We start from the raw sequence: 16934 nt of genomic DNA, 5'->3' as shown, positions 1-16934 counted from the left end.
TGGCGGCGCCCTATTGGGCGCAGCGCCCGCCACTCCGTGTCGCGTCACCCGCTCCCAGCATGCTGCCCTGAGAGCGCAAGCCGAGGCGGTTAGAGCCTGCCGCCCCGCCCCGTTCCCCCGGCCTTGCTTCCTGAACTTCCCGAGAGCTGATTGGTCTTCTGGAACATCAGTCATGTGCCTCGCCAGAGCTGGGGGCGCCGATGGGGCGAGCGGGCTGTCACTCAAATCGAATCCGAGAGTCACGGATTACAACTGGACGAAAAGCACATCGCTCACAACCCATGGCGTCTGGAGCGGTCCGATTGGCTCCTACTGAGCCCTGGGCCACCCCCTCCCCTTCGAACGCCTCTGAACGTCTCCGTCTGAGCGAGAGATCGTCACACGCTCGACTGTCCCGAGCAGCGATTGGAGGCGGGTGCTGCCTATCGAGGTGAACAGCCCGCCCCCTCACTTCCCGCCCTCCCGCCAGAAGCGCGGGCTGCTGTAGGCTGAGCGAGCCGTCACTCTGCTCCCCTGCCCGCTCCCTCCGCCGTGACGGCAGTGGCGCGGCCACGTGGCCTCTGTCAGCGTCGCCGGCCGGGCGCAGGAACGCGCGGGCGGGGGGAGAGGCCGCCCAGGTGCCTGGGGTTGCCCGGGGGCGCTGCGGGCCGGAGGGGCCTGGCGAGGAGGTGGGGGTGGCCCGGCCGGGCCCTTCCGCGCTGTAGCGCGCCGAGGTTCAGGGGTGGGGCGGGCTGGGCCCGGCCGCGCGCCCCGCCCCGCGCCCCGGCTGCCGCCCTAGTTGACGGAGATGTTGATCTCTGGGCCGCGGCGCTGCATCGGGTAGGATTGGAGGGAAAGGGTGAGGGAGACGAGCCGGGCAGCGCCTCCCCAGCTCCCACCCAGGCTTGGCTCGGGCCGGGCCTAGCCCTCACACCTTGGCTCCGGACACGGCTAGGAAGGAGTGTGGCACCCCAGGGCATCACCTACCTCGGCACCCGGGCTGTCCTCCCCGCTCCGCACCCCAGGCTCTCGGCCCTCGGCCTCCTGCTTGGCAGGGCCAGGGAGCAGGCCGTCCAGCCAGCTCAGGTCGTGCAGGGAGAAGGTGTGCTCCAGCCCCCTCCGTGTCCCCACCAAGGCCAGCAGCAGGGGCCAGGGTGAAGCATGGGTCAGCATGGGCTGTCATGGCCCCAGGCTCCTGTCACAGCCCCTTTGTGCCCCCTCCCATGAAGGGCCAGGGACCTGGCACATCACCCAGCCCCAAGCTGGGAGGTGGAGGCCGGTGGCAGAGCACTGTCAGGGCTCATGCTCCAGCGATGCTGAGGGCACACATGGGCAGCACTCAGCCCGGCACAGGAGCAGGGCCGCCCTGCTAGCAGGGATGTCATACCATCACTGGGAAAATAACAGCGGCCACGGTGGACTTGAGGACCCAGAGCAAGGCCAGGCACAGCAGCTGGATAACAGTGAAGAGGTGCACTTGGCGGAGGGGCACATGGCGGGGGTAGGCAAGGTCTGGCTGGTGCGTGGCTGGCATCAGGAGCAGGCGGTCCGTGAGCTGTAGCAAGAAGATGGTGTGTGGGTTGCACACCTCCAGCTTTCAGGCGACTCTGTTGGGAGCGGGGCCGGCAGGAGGGGATTTCAGTGTCGTTTTTGCTGTTCGGCCCTTCTGCCGTCTGCGCTGGCTGCCAGCATGATTCCTAGGTGGGTGAGTTTGTCGGCAAGACCAGAGGTCCTGGTACCACCACCACCCCAGGCCAAGGGGCCTGCTTTCCAGGCAGACAGCTAGAAATTATTCAAGTTAAAGGGTTAATCGAGAGATAACAGCAGAGCACAACCCTGGGTTCCCCAAGCAGAGGGAGGGAGGAGGTTTCCCAGCCTGTCATCCAGCAGGGTAATTGCAAGGAAGATGGACTGTTTAGAGGGTAAAAGGGGCAGATTTTTCTCCTTGGGTTTGTAAGGAGAGGGACAGACCTGGCACATCAACAGCAAGTGCCAGGACCAAAGGACAGGCAAGTGCCGGCTCTGCCTTCATCCTCCAGATGGGGATGTCCCTTTGGCTTTGAGAGCAAGTCTCAAAACAAAAAAAAAATCTGCTGGTCCCTCCACTGCTCCCAAACCACCTGATCCATCAGTGTAGAAGATGCTCATGCTCATCAGCATCCCAGACACCTCCCTCTCCCTGTACTCTGCCCCTGGAAGGTCCCTCTGTCCCTCCCTGTCCTGGGCCTGGCAGGGGACAGACCCATGCTGGGCTGCACGTCACACAGAGCTAAAACCCAGGCTCTGCTACACAGTGAGAGCTGGTATCTAGCAAACCCCCTCATCCCCAAAACAGCCCCCACCGGCACCCCTGGTGCAGGCCCGGCTCACCTGGATGCTGTTCAGTGCTACCACCCCCATATGCAGAAAGACCCCGTACAGCACTGGCATCGGGGTGTGCTGCAAAACAGTGGGGTGAGGGGTCAGCAGGGCACGATTCCCCAAGGTGGCTGTGCTCACTCAGCGTCCTCTCCTCTAGAGAACCCTGCACACGTGGGTGCAGCATTTGCTTCCTTCATTTCCAACAGCCTGGCTTAATTTCATGGCTTTTGCTTATCTTGCAGCTTCGAGGACTTTAAAGCCTGGATGTGCTCCTAGCTAAGCTGCTTGTGCAAGGACAACACAGTCTTCAGAGAGGGGAAATGTGCACCAAATTCCCTTCCCTGTTTTCCAGCACATGGTGGGAGCAATCCAGGCTGGAGATGGAGAATATGATGCCAAGCCACTTGGAGATACGGCTTATGTCTCAGAATCTATAAATGCCAGGTGGGTCCTGCCTCTGCAGCACACTGCTTTCCTTTTACCTCCTCCTCTGCAACCGGAAACAGGCTCCTGCCCTCTGTGTTGCTCAGTGTGGTTTGGTTTTCTCCCAAGCCCAGACAGGCAAGGAGGGAGGTGGGGGTCACTTTCTGCTCCCCATGCATTCCAGCAGGGACAAAAGGACTGCCCGGGGCTGGGTTGGCTTCCCCGGCATCGCGCAAGGGCCGTTTGAGGGAAGCATTGATCTGCACGCCTGAAGTGGGAGGTAACTGCTAGTCCTGGCACTGCTGCAGGTGTGGTGAGGGGGATTATAAGAAGAGATGAGTCCTTGCATGAAGGACCAAGCCAGATGCATCCTGGGGCTGAGGAGGCTCCCAAAGCCCACAGACACCCCTCAGCGCCCTGTATCTGGCCACCTGCCGCAAAGAGGGAGGACCAGGCAGGCCGGGTCTCTGGTTTCTCCACAACAGAATCGCAGAAGGGTCTGTGTTGGAAGGGACCTTCACAGACCACCCAGTCCAACCCCCCGCCGCGGGCAGGGACGTCTTCACCAGATCAGGTTGCTCAGAGCCCTGTCCAACCTGGCCTTAAACTCTTCCAGTGATGGGGCATCCACCACCTTTTCCGGGTGACCTGTCCCAGTGTCTCACACATTTCTTTCCCATGTCCAACCTAACCATGCCCTCTTTCAGTTTAAAACCATTGCTCCTTGTCCTGTCACAATAGGCCCTGCTAAAAAAGCCTCTCTCCATCTTTCCTATCAGCCCCTTTATGCACTGGAAGGCCACTCTAAGGTCTCCCCGGAGCCTCCTCTTCTCCAGGCTGAACAGCCCCAGCCCTCTCAGCCTCTCTCCATAGCAGAGCTGTCCTAGTCGTTGGACGATTTCAGTGGCCTCCTTCAGCCCTGCTTTCACAGGTCCATGTCCGTCTTGCACTGGGGACCCCAGAGCTGGATACAGTGGCCTGCTTGGCCTGACACAGTGCTGGCTTGCATCCCATTTGTCAGCCACGAGTATCCCTCAGTCCTCCTCTGCAGGGCTGCTCTCAATTCGTTCACACCCCAGTCCCTAGTGATACTGGGGGTTGCACCTACCCAGCTGCAGCACCTTGCTCCTGGCCTTGTTGGACCTCATGAGGACCACACAGGCCCATGTCCTTCAAGGTCCCTCTGGATGGCATCCCCTCCCTCAGGAGCATCAACCGTACCACTCAGCTCAGTGTCATCTGCAAATGCGCTGAGGGTACACTCTGTCCCGCTATCTATGTCGCTTATGAAGGTGTTAAATAGTGTTGATCCCAGTAGGGACCCTTGAGGGACACCACTCCACTTGCACAGCGAGCTGCTAACTGTAACTCTTCGGAGGTGGCCATCCAGCCAACTCCTGATCTGTCAATCCCATAACTTTACAATTTGGAAGTAAGAATGTTGCGGGGGATGGTATCAAAGGCTTTACAAGGCCGTCCTCAGGGGTGAGGACAGAGGTGGAAAAGGGTTCTCCTGCCTGCCCCCACAGTCCGGATGTGGCCAGGGCACACTGCGGGGGGCTCTGGCTAATGTGGTAGCAGTGGCAGGTGAGAGCCAACACCAGCGAGGCTCAGTCCCTCGTGTGCCGATGTGGACAGTAGTGGTGGCGTGGGTTTGGGGACCGCAGGGGACCCTGATGCCCAGGGGGAGGCTGGAAAGCTGAGATGGGGCAGCAGTGTGCTGGTGTGCCAGCCGGCCTGTGGCGCTCAAGCCTTTGCCCAGCCCCTTCCCACACAGCGCACAGCTCCCTACCTGCCAACCGTGATAGGATGAGACATGGCGGAGTAACAAACCCCTCAGCCTTGCAGGGTACCGCCACCCCCACACCTTGGAAAAGAGGCCAAATCCAGCAGCTAGGCTCCCTACCTTGAGAACAGGTGCCATGAAGACAGAGAGCCCTGTCAGGACGAAGACAGCCAGGCCGGTCAGCCTCTGCTCCCTGCAGGTGGTGGTGTCGGTGTCACAGGTGTCCTGGGGTCCCTTGGGACCTGCAGCCCCCATCTGCCCTCCCGGCCCCCAGGGTCTCTGCTTTTTTCAGCTTTGATGGCCACGGAGACCGGTGGCATGCCCAGGGAGACACAAACAGCCTCACAGTTGGGTCAGCCAGCCAGCGTGGGCATGTCCCTGTCCCCTGGCTCCGCAGCCACGGGCAGGGGTCCCCCAGAGGGGGGTCTGGGCTTGTTACTTACCTGATGCCCAGGAACTCGGGGTGCTCTCCTGAGGTTGCACTCTCCTTCCTCAGGCTCTCCATATGTGCCAAGGAGGTGACAGTGGCCGAGACGTACCAGGGGAGGCCGGTGGCAGAGGTGACAGCCATCAGGAGGGATACACATAGGAGGTCCAGGTGAAAGCCTGCTCCTTTCTGCAACGGGTGAGGCAGTGGAGCTGGGGGTAAGCCATGTCCTTGGCAGCAGTGGTGTCTACCCACCTTGCTGGCCAGTTCGGAGTCCTGCCCTTCCCCTGGCTGCCCCACTGGCCTGTGGGGTGCAGCCAGGACCTGGATCCTCCCTGTTGCCCAGATCTTGTCTGTCCCCTGTCCCTCACTCACCTGCAGCTTGTACTCCCTGCGGTTAAGGATGACGGCTGTGATCTGCTGGTCCATGAAAATGAGGATGGTGATGAGGACGGCAGGCACTGCGGACACCAGGCAGATCCACCATGGGTTGGCTCCAAAGGGGAAGACGATCCAACCCCACACTGGGTTCGTGGGCTGCAGAGAGCAGAAGTATCATGGCAGCCATCACCCGCCTGTGGGGTCTGCAGTGCAGCTGGGTGACAGGACCAGCCCTGGGTGCCCAGGCCAGAGCCCTGTGGGCACCCAGGGCTGCTCCACGTGGGGAGAGGAAGAGCATCCTCTCTCATCCTGGGCATGCTCCACCAGCCCCCACAAGGACACTCCAGCTGTGGCGGAGCAGGGGGATGCTCCTGGGCACCACAAGCCAGGAACTGGGCATGTGCCCCTGGGAGTGGGTGGAAGAGGTGGCACTGGGCGTTAACGACGGCAAGGCCAAGGAGGTGGCAGCAAGCATGGGCTGCTCTGAGGTGCAGCCAGCCCTGCTCCACACCCAGGGTGGGGAGCCCAAGTCCGGACTTGAGCTTGTGGCTCTCACTCCAGCATGAGCTGCACCATGGCGTTGTTAGCTGCACCATGGCGTTGTTAGTCCAGGACTGGGCCAGGTTGTTTACAGAACGTGAGATCAGCTGCATTTCAACCCCTTCTTGTTTGTCGGGGTGCAGCTCCCGTCCCTGTAGGGCTGGACCTGGTGGTGGGAAGGACAGCAGCAGCATGGCAGGATGGCTACTGTAGGGGGCACAGACCCACTCCCTGACAGTGCTGTGCCCACCGCAGCAGCACCTTCAGCTTGCTGGGGACGAGGAGCTTGGGGGTCTCCAGGCCCAGGGCGGTGTCGGCGGTGCAGGAGGCAAGGATGGCCAAGATAACAGCGAAGTCGCTCATCAGCTTCCGCACCTGCAGATGGAGAGGGCTTGGCCTGGGCTGGCTGGGGCAGGGAGTGTCCCCAGGAGTGTCCCCCGGTCACAGCACCCGGAGCCGTCCGCATGCTGCCGGGATGAATGGCCATGCCACCTGGGTGGCCAAAGAATGCTCACCCCTGCAGGGAAGTAGTGGCTGCTCCTGAAGCGCTTGAGTGCTGTGCAAGAACAGGAAGGAGATGAGGGTGATGTCAGGCACATACTGGCAGCTGGTCCCCTGGAGGTGCCCACCTCAACCTGGGCACTGGGTCCTGCTCAGCCTGGCTGGAGCAGCAGACAGCTGTGGGGACAGGGCAGGCGGCAAGGAGGTGTCACGCACAAATACCTCAGGCCCACCCCAGCCCCTCACCCACTCGCCCAGGGGCAGGGGCTGTACCTGCTGGGGGGCCAGGGACAAGGGGAGCAGTGTGTCGTTCCCTGCAGAGCTGTGACCTGCAAGGGGATGGGAGGGGGTCAGGGTGTCAGCACCATGGAGATGCTCCATCAGGGATGACTGGGACCGCACTGCCATTGGGGCGGCTCCTCAGGCTTTCCCCAAGGGCTCAGGGTGCTAGATGGGGCCTCATGGGACTCCTGAGGCCCTGGTACTGGCTAATGCCCAGGGAGCCCTCAAGAAGGGACGCCCCTGTGAAGGGCTGGGCTGAAGCACCAGCCACTCAGAGGCACCATAGGCCCCAGGCTGTGCCCAGCACTGCTTTCAGCACATGATGTGGGTCCCATTTGCAGGGTCAGTGTGAACACATCTTCAGGCTCCAGGAAGAAGAACAGGACAGAAACGGCAGCACAAACCCACCCAGGTGCCCACATGCCCTGGTGTCCCCCATCCCGGAGGCACAGGAGCAGAACCAAAGCTCTCCTTGCTTCTGGCCCTGGCCAGGCACCAGGGGATGGATGAACAGACGGCATGGAGGAGAGAGGACGGTGCTGATGCAGTCAGGCAGGCTGGGACTGAGCAATCTCCTCTCCCATCTAGCTGGGAGGCAGGGTCCCAGTGGGGTCCCAGGGTGGCAGCCCTTTGCTCCCCACCAGCCCCACAGCAGCCTGGGCCTCACTGGGGCTTGACAAGTTGCAGATGCAGCTGTAGGAGGTGATGTTGTCCAGCCGGTACTGCCAGTTGATGGGGTAGGTGTCTGCCAGGCTCAGCATCTTCTTCACGGAGTCGTAGATGAATATCAAGCTGATAAGGGTGCAGAAGCCTTCCTCGGTGAAGCGCGTGAAGTACTGCACCAGATGGCTGGCCTCAGTGGCCACCAAGACCACCCCAAAAAAGGCCACTCAGACCCCAGTCCAGAAGCGAAACTCCAGGTAGTCCAGCCTGTGGTCCCTGGTGGGAAAGGTGACCCAAAGCCTCAACAACCACACCCGCCTGGTATGATGGTGGCCTGAGCCCCGGCCAGGGGACAGTGGCCCAAAGAACGGTCTACTTACTGGCTGAAGGAGAAAAGGAGGCGCTCGAAGACCAGCATGGGGCCAGTGCTGCTCAGGATGGTCAGGGGCTGGACAGAAAAGAGGCAGAAGATGGAGCCAGCAAAGGCCGTGCCCACGAAGCTCTCCAGCACCCCCTGAAATGCAGGGGAGGGGTGCCAGGTGCCAGGCACGTGGCAGGGACGGGGGTTCCAGGCCTGTCCCTGGCAGCAACACAGCTGCAGGCCGCTGCCCACACCTCCCTGCGCTGCAGGGCACAAGGTCATCGCTCAGGAACCAGAGAGGCTGGGGAAAGACGCAGGATTTGGGCGATGCTTGGATACCCCGGGAACACTGCTGGCTCCCGGGGCATTAGTGGGAGGTGAGCACCCAGGAGATCCATGAGCTGAGCCAAGTGGGGTTGGTGCAGGGCACCCTGCGGCCACACCGACTTGCATGTTGGCGGTCACATCCCCCAGCATGCCCCCAAAGGTGATGGCGTTGGTGACTGTCACCAGGTAGATGTAGAGCACTGCCGAGAGGCACTGGGGGTGCAGGGCATCAGAGAAGTCACTGCGATACCATGGCGCCTTCCTCTGGATGTCTCGCAGCAGCCCCCCAAAAAGCCTGGGGCACAGAAGGAGATCTCAGAGCAGAGCCCCCAGCCAGCCATCACCCCCTGAGAGAGCTGCAAGGCAGGGGATGCTCCCTTCCCTGGGAGACACCAGCTCAGAGTGGTTGGGATGTGCTGGCCCCATGTGCTGGGGAGAGCCAGCACCCTGCCCCAAATTTAGCATCCCACTGCACCTCCCACCACCCTTGCTCTTCCAGGTACCCACCTGCCCGTCCTCTCCAGCTCCTCCCTGCAGCGCAGAGGCCCCAGGCCGGCTCTGTGCCTAGCTGCTGCTGTGTCCCCAATGCCGTGGGACTGCCAGTCTGGCACATGCAGGGCAGTCCTGTGGCAGAGGAGGGCCTGAGACAATGGGCTTCAGGTTGGAGCCCTCAGGACCCAGGGACGCTATGAGGGGACAGGGAGGATGGAGAGGGGACAGGGGTGCAAGCAAGGCTGGAGGGACCTCGTGTATCCCCTCCCAATGAGGAGGAGGAGAAAGATCAGGAGGAGAAGGAGAGATTTGGGGGTTTGACTCAGTGATCTTCAAATGTCCCTTCCAACCCAACCATGATCTCCTCTGGCAAGCTCTGGAGCCAGCCATAGCAGGACTGGTTTTGGTGGAGGAGCAGGCAGAGCAGGAGGTGTCATGCTGGGAGGATGAGTGTCACATCCAAGTGCTGAAACCCGGCATTCCCAGGAGCTCCTGCGTGAAGGGCATGCGGGGCAGTTTTGCCATCCCCTCCCGAGTGGGATAGCAGGACTAACAGCAGAGGGGACCAGAGCTGTGGTCATTGGCTGGAGCTGCGGAGGGGCTTGGCTGGGAGAACCTAAGTGGCAAAGCTTGGCTCCTGGGTGGCTCCTGGGTGGCTGCTTTGCTGTGAAGATGGAGATTTCAATGTCACAGGCAGAGGTCTCCGCCTGGGACCCTGCAGAGGAGCTGGCAAAGGCTTTGAGTGCCCTCCCTCCAGCCTACCTCCTGCGTGGAGGTAGAGACAGCTCGGCAGAGGAATTCGGGCGCTGGAATCCCCTTTCCCAGGAGGAAGCACAGTCAGCTCATCCAGGAACGCCTCCATCCCTGCAATGAGGTCCTCTTGGTGCTCAGCCTGCCAGGCAACCCTTTGGAAGATCTGCACGGAGATGTTGTGGTTTAGCCACCACGTCCCTGCGTTCAGCTACTTGGGGCCTTCCTCCCAACCTGCAGCTATCACTGAACTGGCACCATCCACTTCAGTGCAAGGGGTGCACCTATATCCTACAGACCCACCCCAAACCTTTGTTTTCTTATCCTAGGCAAGGGAGGCCACTGGCTCGCCCCATCCTCTGCTTCCCCTGCTGCAGCCTGCAGAGGAGAGGAGTCCCGGTGTCCTCAGCCTAGGCCTCATCCCAGGCCTAGCCCACCCATGGGTGCTGCACCAGGCTCACCTCATCTGTCAGCAGCGTTGCCATGGCCCTGCCAACCTCGTGGCAGGCTCTCACTTTGGTGTGGGAACTCAACAGAATGAAGAGGAACCTGTGGGCGAGACAGCACATCTGAGCAGCCCCCTCCTCGCCGGGCAATGCTTCTCCTCCGGGAGAACATGGTGCTGCAGGGATGGCAGCTGGGCAGGTTTGGGGGGCTGCTGTCACCCTAAGGAGAGACGACCCTAAGCAGGGGGTCAGGGGCAGACGACAAGACACGTGTCTGCTGCCCACTGCATGGAAACCCCATGGGAGAGCCAGGGACACTGGGACCCCGGCTGGATCACAGGGTCTGCAGAAACCTGGGCTGCTGGGGGGCACGGGGGACAGGTCTTTGGGGCAGAGAAGGAGACAGCCTCAGCTGGGGATGTCTGAGGCGTCAGGGTCTGGGATTGGGATGTCTGAGGGTTGAGCTCTGGGATGTCTGCAGGATCAGGGTCTGGGATTGGGATGTCCTGGGGGTCGAGTTCTTGACTGGGGCTGTCTGTAGGGTCATGCTCATGGGAACGTTGCCTGCAGGCAGGATGTAGGAACATTGGGAATGAGAGCTTGCCCTCTGCATGGGCAGCAGGTTTGATAGGACTACAGAGACGCGGAAGGAGATTGGAGAGAGGGGTCAGAGTCCTTGAAGAAATACAGCTAAAATCCCACACACCAGAGTGTGCTGCAAAATAATAAGGTCTCCAGAGGGACAGCCCATCCAAATATTTAAGCAAGCCCTCCGCTCCTTTACCAAAGCTGGTAAAAATGGTCACAGTCCCAGTACACCGGGGCTGCAGAGCAGTTCCAGTGATTGTACCCTGAGCAAACCTCCAGAGAGGGGGCAGGGAAACTCCTCCAACAGTGCGAGTGGGGCTAAAAATGGCTCGACAGAACCTGCTGCAGTCCTGACGTGGGGCAGCAGTGCTGGAGGCCTCCTGGAGCTGGCTCCAAGGGGACGGGAGCCACCTGGAATTGCTTTCACCCAGGCATCCTCATGACAAGACAATGCGACAACCTTAAGATCCTATAGACGGACTTGGGTGGGAGATAGCCCCGAGATGGTGGCTATGCCTGCGGGACAGCCCAGGGTGGCCAGCAAAGGGGATGGCACCATGGACAAGGGGATGGGCGGGGACAAGCTCTCCTTCCGCTCCTATTCGAGGGAGGGGATTGTCGTGAGCCCCTCGAGACCCAGGGGAGCTCCCCCGGGACCTGCCACGCATCTCCCACCAAGGAGAGAGCAGGAGGTGGATGGATGTCCTGCTCCACCCAGCTCCTGGAGAACGGGTGCTCTGGGCAGAGTGACCAGGAGGTGGCAATGTCCCCCCGATCCCCGCCTGCCTCCTCCCCAGGCTCCCTGAGGAAGTGCCCAGCTCATGGGCCACACTGGCCATGTCCCCTTACGGCTTCAGACCGTGCATTCCTCAACTACAGAGAACGACCTCCTGCCCTGCTTCTGGCCCCCTACGCCAACAGTGCTGCAAGAGCCACCCCAGCTGTCAGGAGACCATCTCCAGCAGCAGGAGGACGAGAGGCTCCCGCAAACCTGCATTCCCTTCCCAGCCGGGCAGCACGCGGAAAGCATCCAGACCCTCCTAAAAAGAAGAGTGAATGCAGAGGCCAGGTGGGGATAACCCAGGGGATAACCCAATAGATGCTCCACTCTCGGCTTGTCCTGGGATGCTCCTGCGAAGCTGGGAAAAGCAGGAGGGGAAGCAGTGAGACGAGGTTCTGGGACCGCATGTGCATTGGGTGTCATACCCTTCACTTTCATCAAACGAAGCCTTCTCCTGTGTGGGAGAGAGCAGGGAGACAGGCGCGAAGGGGAGCACAGGGCTATCAGCCATGCTCTGTTTTACCTGCTGGGGAGAGCAACTTCGGCCAGCGAGCTGAGGGCTACCCCGCACCTGAGGCGGATGAAGGCAGCAAAGGGCTTCTCCAGGAATTCAACTTCACCAATGGCAACGTGGGCTGCTTCAGCTCCCGCTGGGACCTTCTTTTTAAATTGGTTGCTCAGCTGAAAGGAAAGGGATGCAGCAAGCAGGTGCTTGGGATGCAGCAGCCGCTCTCAGCCCATCTCCAGCCTGCCTTACCTGCTCCATCAGGGGCGTTTCGGAGAGCTGGGCTCCAGGCTCAGACTGGCTTTTGGCCTTGCCTGCAAAGGGAGCAAGCAGCAAAATATGTGTGCAAGCAAACAGCCAGCATGGGTACTGCCCCAGGCCAGTGACAACAGAGGGATGCCTGGTGGGACAGCTGTGTCACCACCCATGGCCGGGCACCGTACCTACCTCGGCAGGGAGAGAGGCCGAGCTCAGCCAGGAGCTGCAGTAGGGATTTGGTGGGCTGGTGCTGTGGCTGGTGGAGCAGGAGGGCTGCCAGGCGCTCCCGCAGCTCAGGCTCCAGCTCTGCTTCCTCCAGCTGCCTGGAAAGTGCCTGGTCTGCACCCGGAGATGGGGGCAGCCCTGAGTCCCCTCAGTTTGCTGCCCAGTGCGGGGCTGCCCAGGGAAAAGCCCGCTTTGCTGGAGCAGCAGACAGCCCCCTGGTACCCCGCAATCATGCACCAGTGCTTTTATGTGGGGACCTCCTGGTGGCCTGGTCCCCCACCAGCCCGTCCCGGGAGTTGACCTCTGCATTCCCCACATACCTATTATTTCCTTGAAAGTGGAAGCATCTAGATCCAGGAGCATCATCCCCTTCTGCAGGCATGTCCTCAGCTGGAAGAGGCTGTGCAGGGGGAGGACTGGGATGTGGGGTGCACTCCAGCGCTCCCCGCCATCCTCTACCTTCTCAAACTTTATCCACCTGCCCGGGGAGATGTGTGGAGTCAGCGGCAGGGTAATCCTGTGCCTCGTGCCAGGCAATGGGAGCTGGAACTGGACCCATCTCTAAGCTTAGCATGGGGCTGGCACAGGCAGGGAGGGGTTAGGGGGCTCAGAGAGGGCTGCAGTGGGCTCATGGAGCAGGGGCAGGTGGGCAGCATCAGTGGTCACGTCCTCATTCCTGCTGACCGCCATTTTGCTCTGATCTCCTGATCAGGGGGATTTCACCAGTCATGGGATCACAGAAAGGTTTGGGGTGGAAGGGACCTTCACAGACCACCCAGTCCGACCCCCTGTCACGGGCAGGGACATCACCAGATGGCTCCTCAGAGCCCCATCCAGCCTCGCCTTGAACCCTTGATGGGGCATCCACAGCTTCTCTGAGAGACCTGTCCCAGTATCTCACCACCCTCATTCTTTCCCATGTCCAACCTAACCATGCCCTCTTCCGGTTGAAAACCGTTGCCCCTTGTCCTCTCACAACAGGCCCTGGTAAGAAATCTTTCTCCATCTTTCCTCTCAGACCCCTCTAGGGGGAAGGCTGCTATAAGGTCTCCCCAGAGCTGTCTCTTCTCCAGGCTTTCTCAGCCTCTCTCCATAGCAGAGCTGTCCCAGCCGTTGGACGATTTTGGTGGCCTCCTCTAGCCCCGCTCTCACAGGTCCATGTCCATCTTGCACTGGGGACCCCAGAGCTGGATGCAGTGCCCTGGGCGGGGTCTCACCAGAGCAGAGCAGAGGGAGACAACCCCCTCCCTCGCCCTGCTGACCACACTGCTGGTGACGCAGCCCAGGAGATGCTTGACTTTCTGGCCTGCGAGCGCACAGTGCTGGCTTGCATCCCATTTGTCACCCATCAGTGTCCCCCAGTCCTTCTCCGCAGGGCTGCTCCCACCCCGCCTATCCCCAGGCTGTGCTGGGACTGGGGCTACCCTGCAAGCAGCACTTGCTGGAGTCAAAGCAGAAGTGTCTTGGGCTGTTTGCAATGCTCAGACCTTGCCAAATATTTTAATACCGGGTGCAGACAGAGCTTCCCTTTGTCCCTATGGGTGGGCTGCGGGATGCTCAGCGTGCTGCACGGGGAGAGCGTGCCCCAGCAGAGCTGGCCAACAGGCAGCTGCGCCGGGGAGAAGAGGGCTGGGTGCTGTGGACAGCCAACACAGCCACAGCCAACACAGCTGTGCCTGTGCCCCCCCAGACTTCCTGACCCCCCAGGTAGGCCCATCGCTGCCCCCAGACCCCTACAACCCATCTCCCTGTCCCTCTGACGAGCTGTGGTGTGGGGACATCGCAGCCGCACTCCTGCCCCACACCTGCAGCCAGCTGGCCCTGGCTCCACTCTGTTGAGCCCCATCATCGCCAGCCAAGCCTGCCCTGACCAACCCCCGCAGGTCTCCCCAAGAGACATGCCGGGCTGCCGGATCTGGGGAGCGTCAAAGCACCACCCCGGCCCTGGCGGAGCCGCTGGGGCTGTGGAGAGACAGGGAAGGCAGGAGCAAGGGCACCACGCCTGTGCAAGGTCACTGCCAGCACCCCGCCTAACACTGTCCCCTCTCCCGTGGGATGAGTCACCCCAAGCCAGGCAGAAGCAGTGTGGGCACCGCAAAGACAGAGGGCAGCAAGTAGCCCCACTTTGGGGATGAGGCTGAGGAGCCACCAGCCTTGGGAGATGCCTGGGCTCCATTAGACCTGGGCTTTCTAAGGCTGGGCTTCCCAAAGCATTGCCAGGCAGCTTGGCTGTTGCAGGTGTGCCTACCTGGCCATCTCTCTCCACTCCATCCCTGCTGGGGTGCTGAGGAGCTGGTTGAGCTGGATGAAGAGCGGCAGGCAGTTGGCGTCCCCCCACTCCTCCTGCTGCACGGCAGCACCGGCTCTCTCGGCCGTGGGGGCCATACTGGAGGGGAAGATGCTGGAGCAGAAAGCCTGGTAAAGAGCTTCAGGGTTGCGTCTGGACTGTGAGCAGGCATCTGCTGCCTGGACAGCTGCACCGGGTGCCCCGGGCACGTGGGCTCGCATGGCTACCAGCACCAGCAGCCACAGGTGTGGGGTCCCCTCCAGAGCTGCCAGCACTTGCAAGGATCCCACTCATCCCACACCTTATAAAAGCTGTGCACCGGTTTAAACTGGCCACAAACCAATACATGGGAGCTGAGCCCAAACCAGTGATCTCAAAACACCGGGGCCAGCCCTGTGGGTCCCAGCCTGGCCGGCTCCTGCCACCCCCAGCCGCCCACCTCACCGGAGACCAGGGGACCCCCTGCCTCCTCCTAGTGACCTGCGTGGACACTCTCTCAGGGGAGCAGTGTGTCCCCAAGCCCTCCCTGCCTCCATGAGGCTTTGGTGAGGGGACGGAGAGGCCAACATCAGGTAGTTGGTGACAGCATCAGTGCCCGCACTGGGCGTGCTTGTGCCAACCGCAGGAGGGGCGGCGTGGCCCCACAGCAGCTTTTCCCAGGAAAGGGGATGTGGAGATGTGTGCTGGGGAGAGATGCATCACTGCTGAGGAAATCCAGAGTGGGGCAAGAGAGCCTGGTGGCAGGGCTCATGGCAAGGGCTCTGGCCATCCTGGCGTGTGGGCTGTGGTGGGTGAGCGGATGTTGCGGCGTGAGCCGGGAGGAAGGATGCGGGCACAGCCGCATCACCCTGGCAGGCACGGGGAGATGGCATGGCCAGCACGGTGCTGCTGGCGGAGAGCAGCGCCTTGAGCTTGGTCTGCCTGCAGCATGCCCGCCGCCGTCACTGGGCTTAGCTCCCCTGGCTCTCCGCAAACAAACAGCTGGGCTGTGTGCAGTGCAAACACGGCGGGCAGGCAACACAAACACCCAGCTGGCACGGGCAGGCTGTGCTGGAAGCCACCAGTCCTGGGCAGGATTCAGCCCCAGGAGCAGCCTGGTGTGGGGCCAGGTATCACCACGGCCAAAGCCATGTTTTGGCGGAGCGCGGGTGGGCATGTCCCAGTCCCTGGGGTGCTGGTACCTGTGGATGGGCTGGGAGCTGAGGCCAAGGAGTTGCTGGTGCCAGATCTGGTGGGGGGGTCAAATGGCATTGAGGTCACATGGCGTGAAGAGGGGTCACACAGCATGAGGGGAGTCAGAGTGGCAGGGACCACACCTTGAGGGGGTGGCCTATCTGGCCAGCCGGCCTGTGGCTCTGCCACACCTGGTCCCCCCCAGCTGTACTCCCTGTGCCCCCCAAGCCACGCTGCCTGCACCTGCCAGGCTGTTCGCTCTGCCATACCAGTGTGTACCCATGGCGGGTGCCGTGGTGTGGGAGGGGGTGCCCTTGGCCAGGGTGGGGACCACGGGGAGAACCCTGGCAGCAGGACTTGTGGGCACGGAGAGCCGGGGAGGGCTTGGGGCACCCAAACCTTCCTGGGGGGGCACGGCTGGTGCAGGGCTGGCAGCAGGGTGCAGGCAGGGAGGGCAGGGGTGCCTGGGGGGGTGGGCAAAGGCGCAGGCAGAGGCTGTGGCACGCAGAGGCGGCAAGAGGCCGAGGCAGGAACGCAGCCTGCACCGCCTCCCTGCCCGCTGCCAGCCCTCTGTGCCAACAACCTCCCCAGCAGCTGACGTGAGCTGGTGCCTCCCTCTTCCAGGTGCCAGGTCACTGGGCAAACGCTGCACGCACATGCTGCCTGTGTGTGCCCAGCCTTCAGGACGTGGCAGGGAACGGGCCGGGGGGGTGGGAAATACCATCCCCAGGTAGAGACCCACCGTGCAGGGCTCCTCAGAGACATGGCCCCTCGGCTGGGCCACCACTGACCTGCCTCACCCTGCTGCTGAAGTCTTTCAGGCTGCTGATGGCCCGAGGAGGCGGAAGGAAAAACATCCAGTGAACAATTGCAAAAGTCAAGTCTGAGCAAGAAGGAGGGTGTGAGCAGGGGTGGGGTTTGCCAGATCCCGTGGTATTCCTTGGAGACACTGACAACAATGGCAGGAATATCCAAACTGGCAGCAGGGCTGGGGCTCAGGGCCTTGAGGAACCAGCAAGGGACTGCCACTGACCCAAACGTGAGCTGGGACAAGACTCTGCCCTGGCCTGGCACTGGTCTAGGCCATCACCCAGGCTGAGGGCGAGGCCAAACACAAGGAGTGGTCACTGGCGTGGTGATGGGGACAGAAGAGTGCTGGCAGCCCCCAAACACAATGGACATGGGCTGGGACGGAGGAGATGAGGACAGTGACCGAGAAGGAGGGGATTGCAAGACAGAGCCGTGACTGAACCAGTCGAGCTCTGCATCGGAGCACAACGGTGCCCTCCTGGACAAAAAGGGTCCCTGCCACCATGTCAGGCTGCCACCTCCACCATGGCCAGTACAGGGCTGGAAGTCTGTCCCCGTCACCGAGGCCGGAAGGAGGTTTTAGCTCCA

General features: G+C 61.6%; 1 protein-coding gene across 1 annotated transcript; it reads right to left on the bottom strand.

Annotated features, from left to right (window-relative positions):
- Positions 1-10: 10 nt before the first annotated feature.
- On the bottom strand, positions 11-14584 carry SLC4A9 (solute carrier family 4 member 9). Its single transcript, XM_086759234.1, is given in 24 exon segments — positions 11-67; positions 452-640; positions 967-1124; positions 1369-1534; positions 2350-2418; positions 4670-4742; positions 4993-5165; positions 5352-5513; positions 6159-6272; positions 6413-6461; positions 6463-6575; positions 6672-6727; positions 7348-7619; positions 7724-7857; positions 8152-8326; positions 8539-8655; positions 9286-9305; positions 9308-9439; positions 9735-9822; positions 11612-11769; positions 11846-11907; positions 12041-12190; positions 12397-12554; positions 14325-14584. Coding segments are annotated over 24 exon segments (3105 nt in total).
- Positions 14585-16934: the final 2350 nt, after the last annotated feature.

This window comes from Chlamydotis macqueenii, chromosome 14, assembly GCF_036417535.1.
Source record: "Chlamydotis macqueenii isolate bChlMac1 chromosome 14, bChlMac1.mat, whole genome shotgun sequence".
NCBI classification, from domain to species: domain Eukaryota; kingdom Metazoa; phylum Chordata; class Aves; order Otidiformes; family Otididae; genus Chlamydotis; species Chlamydotis macqueenii.
The sequence above is the reverse complement of the archived record's forward strand: the minus strand, read 5'-3'. Positions and strand labels throughout refer to the sequence as shown.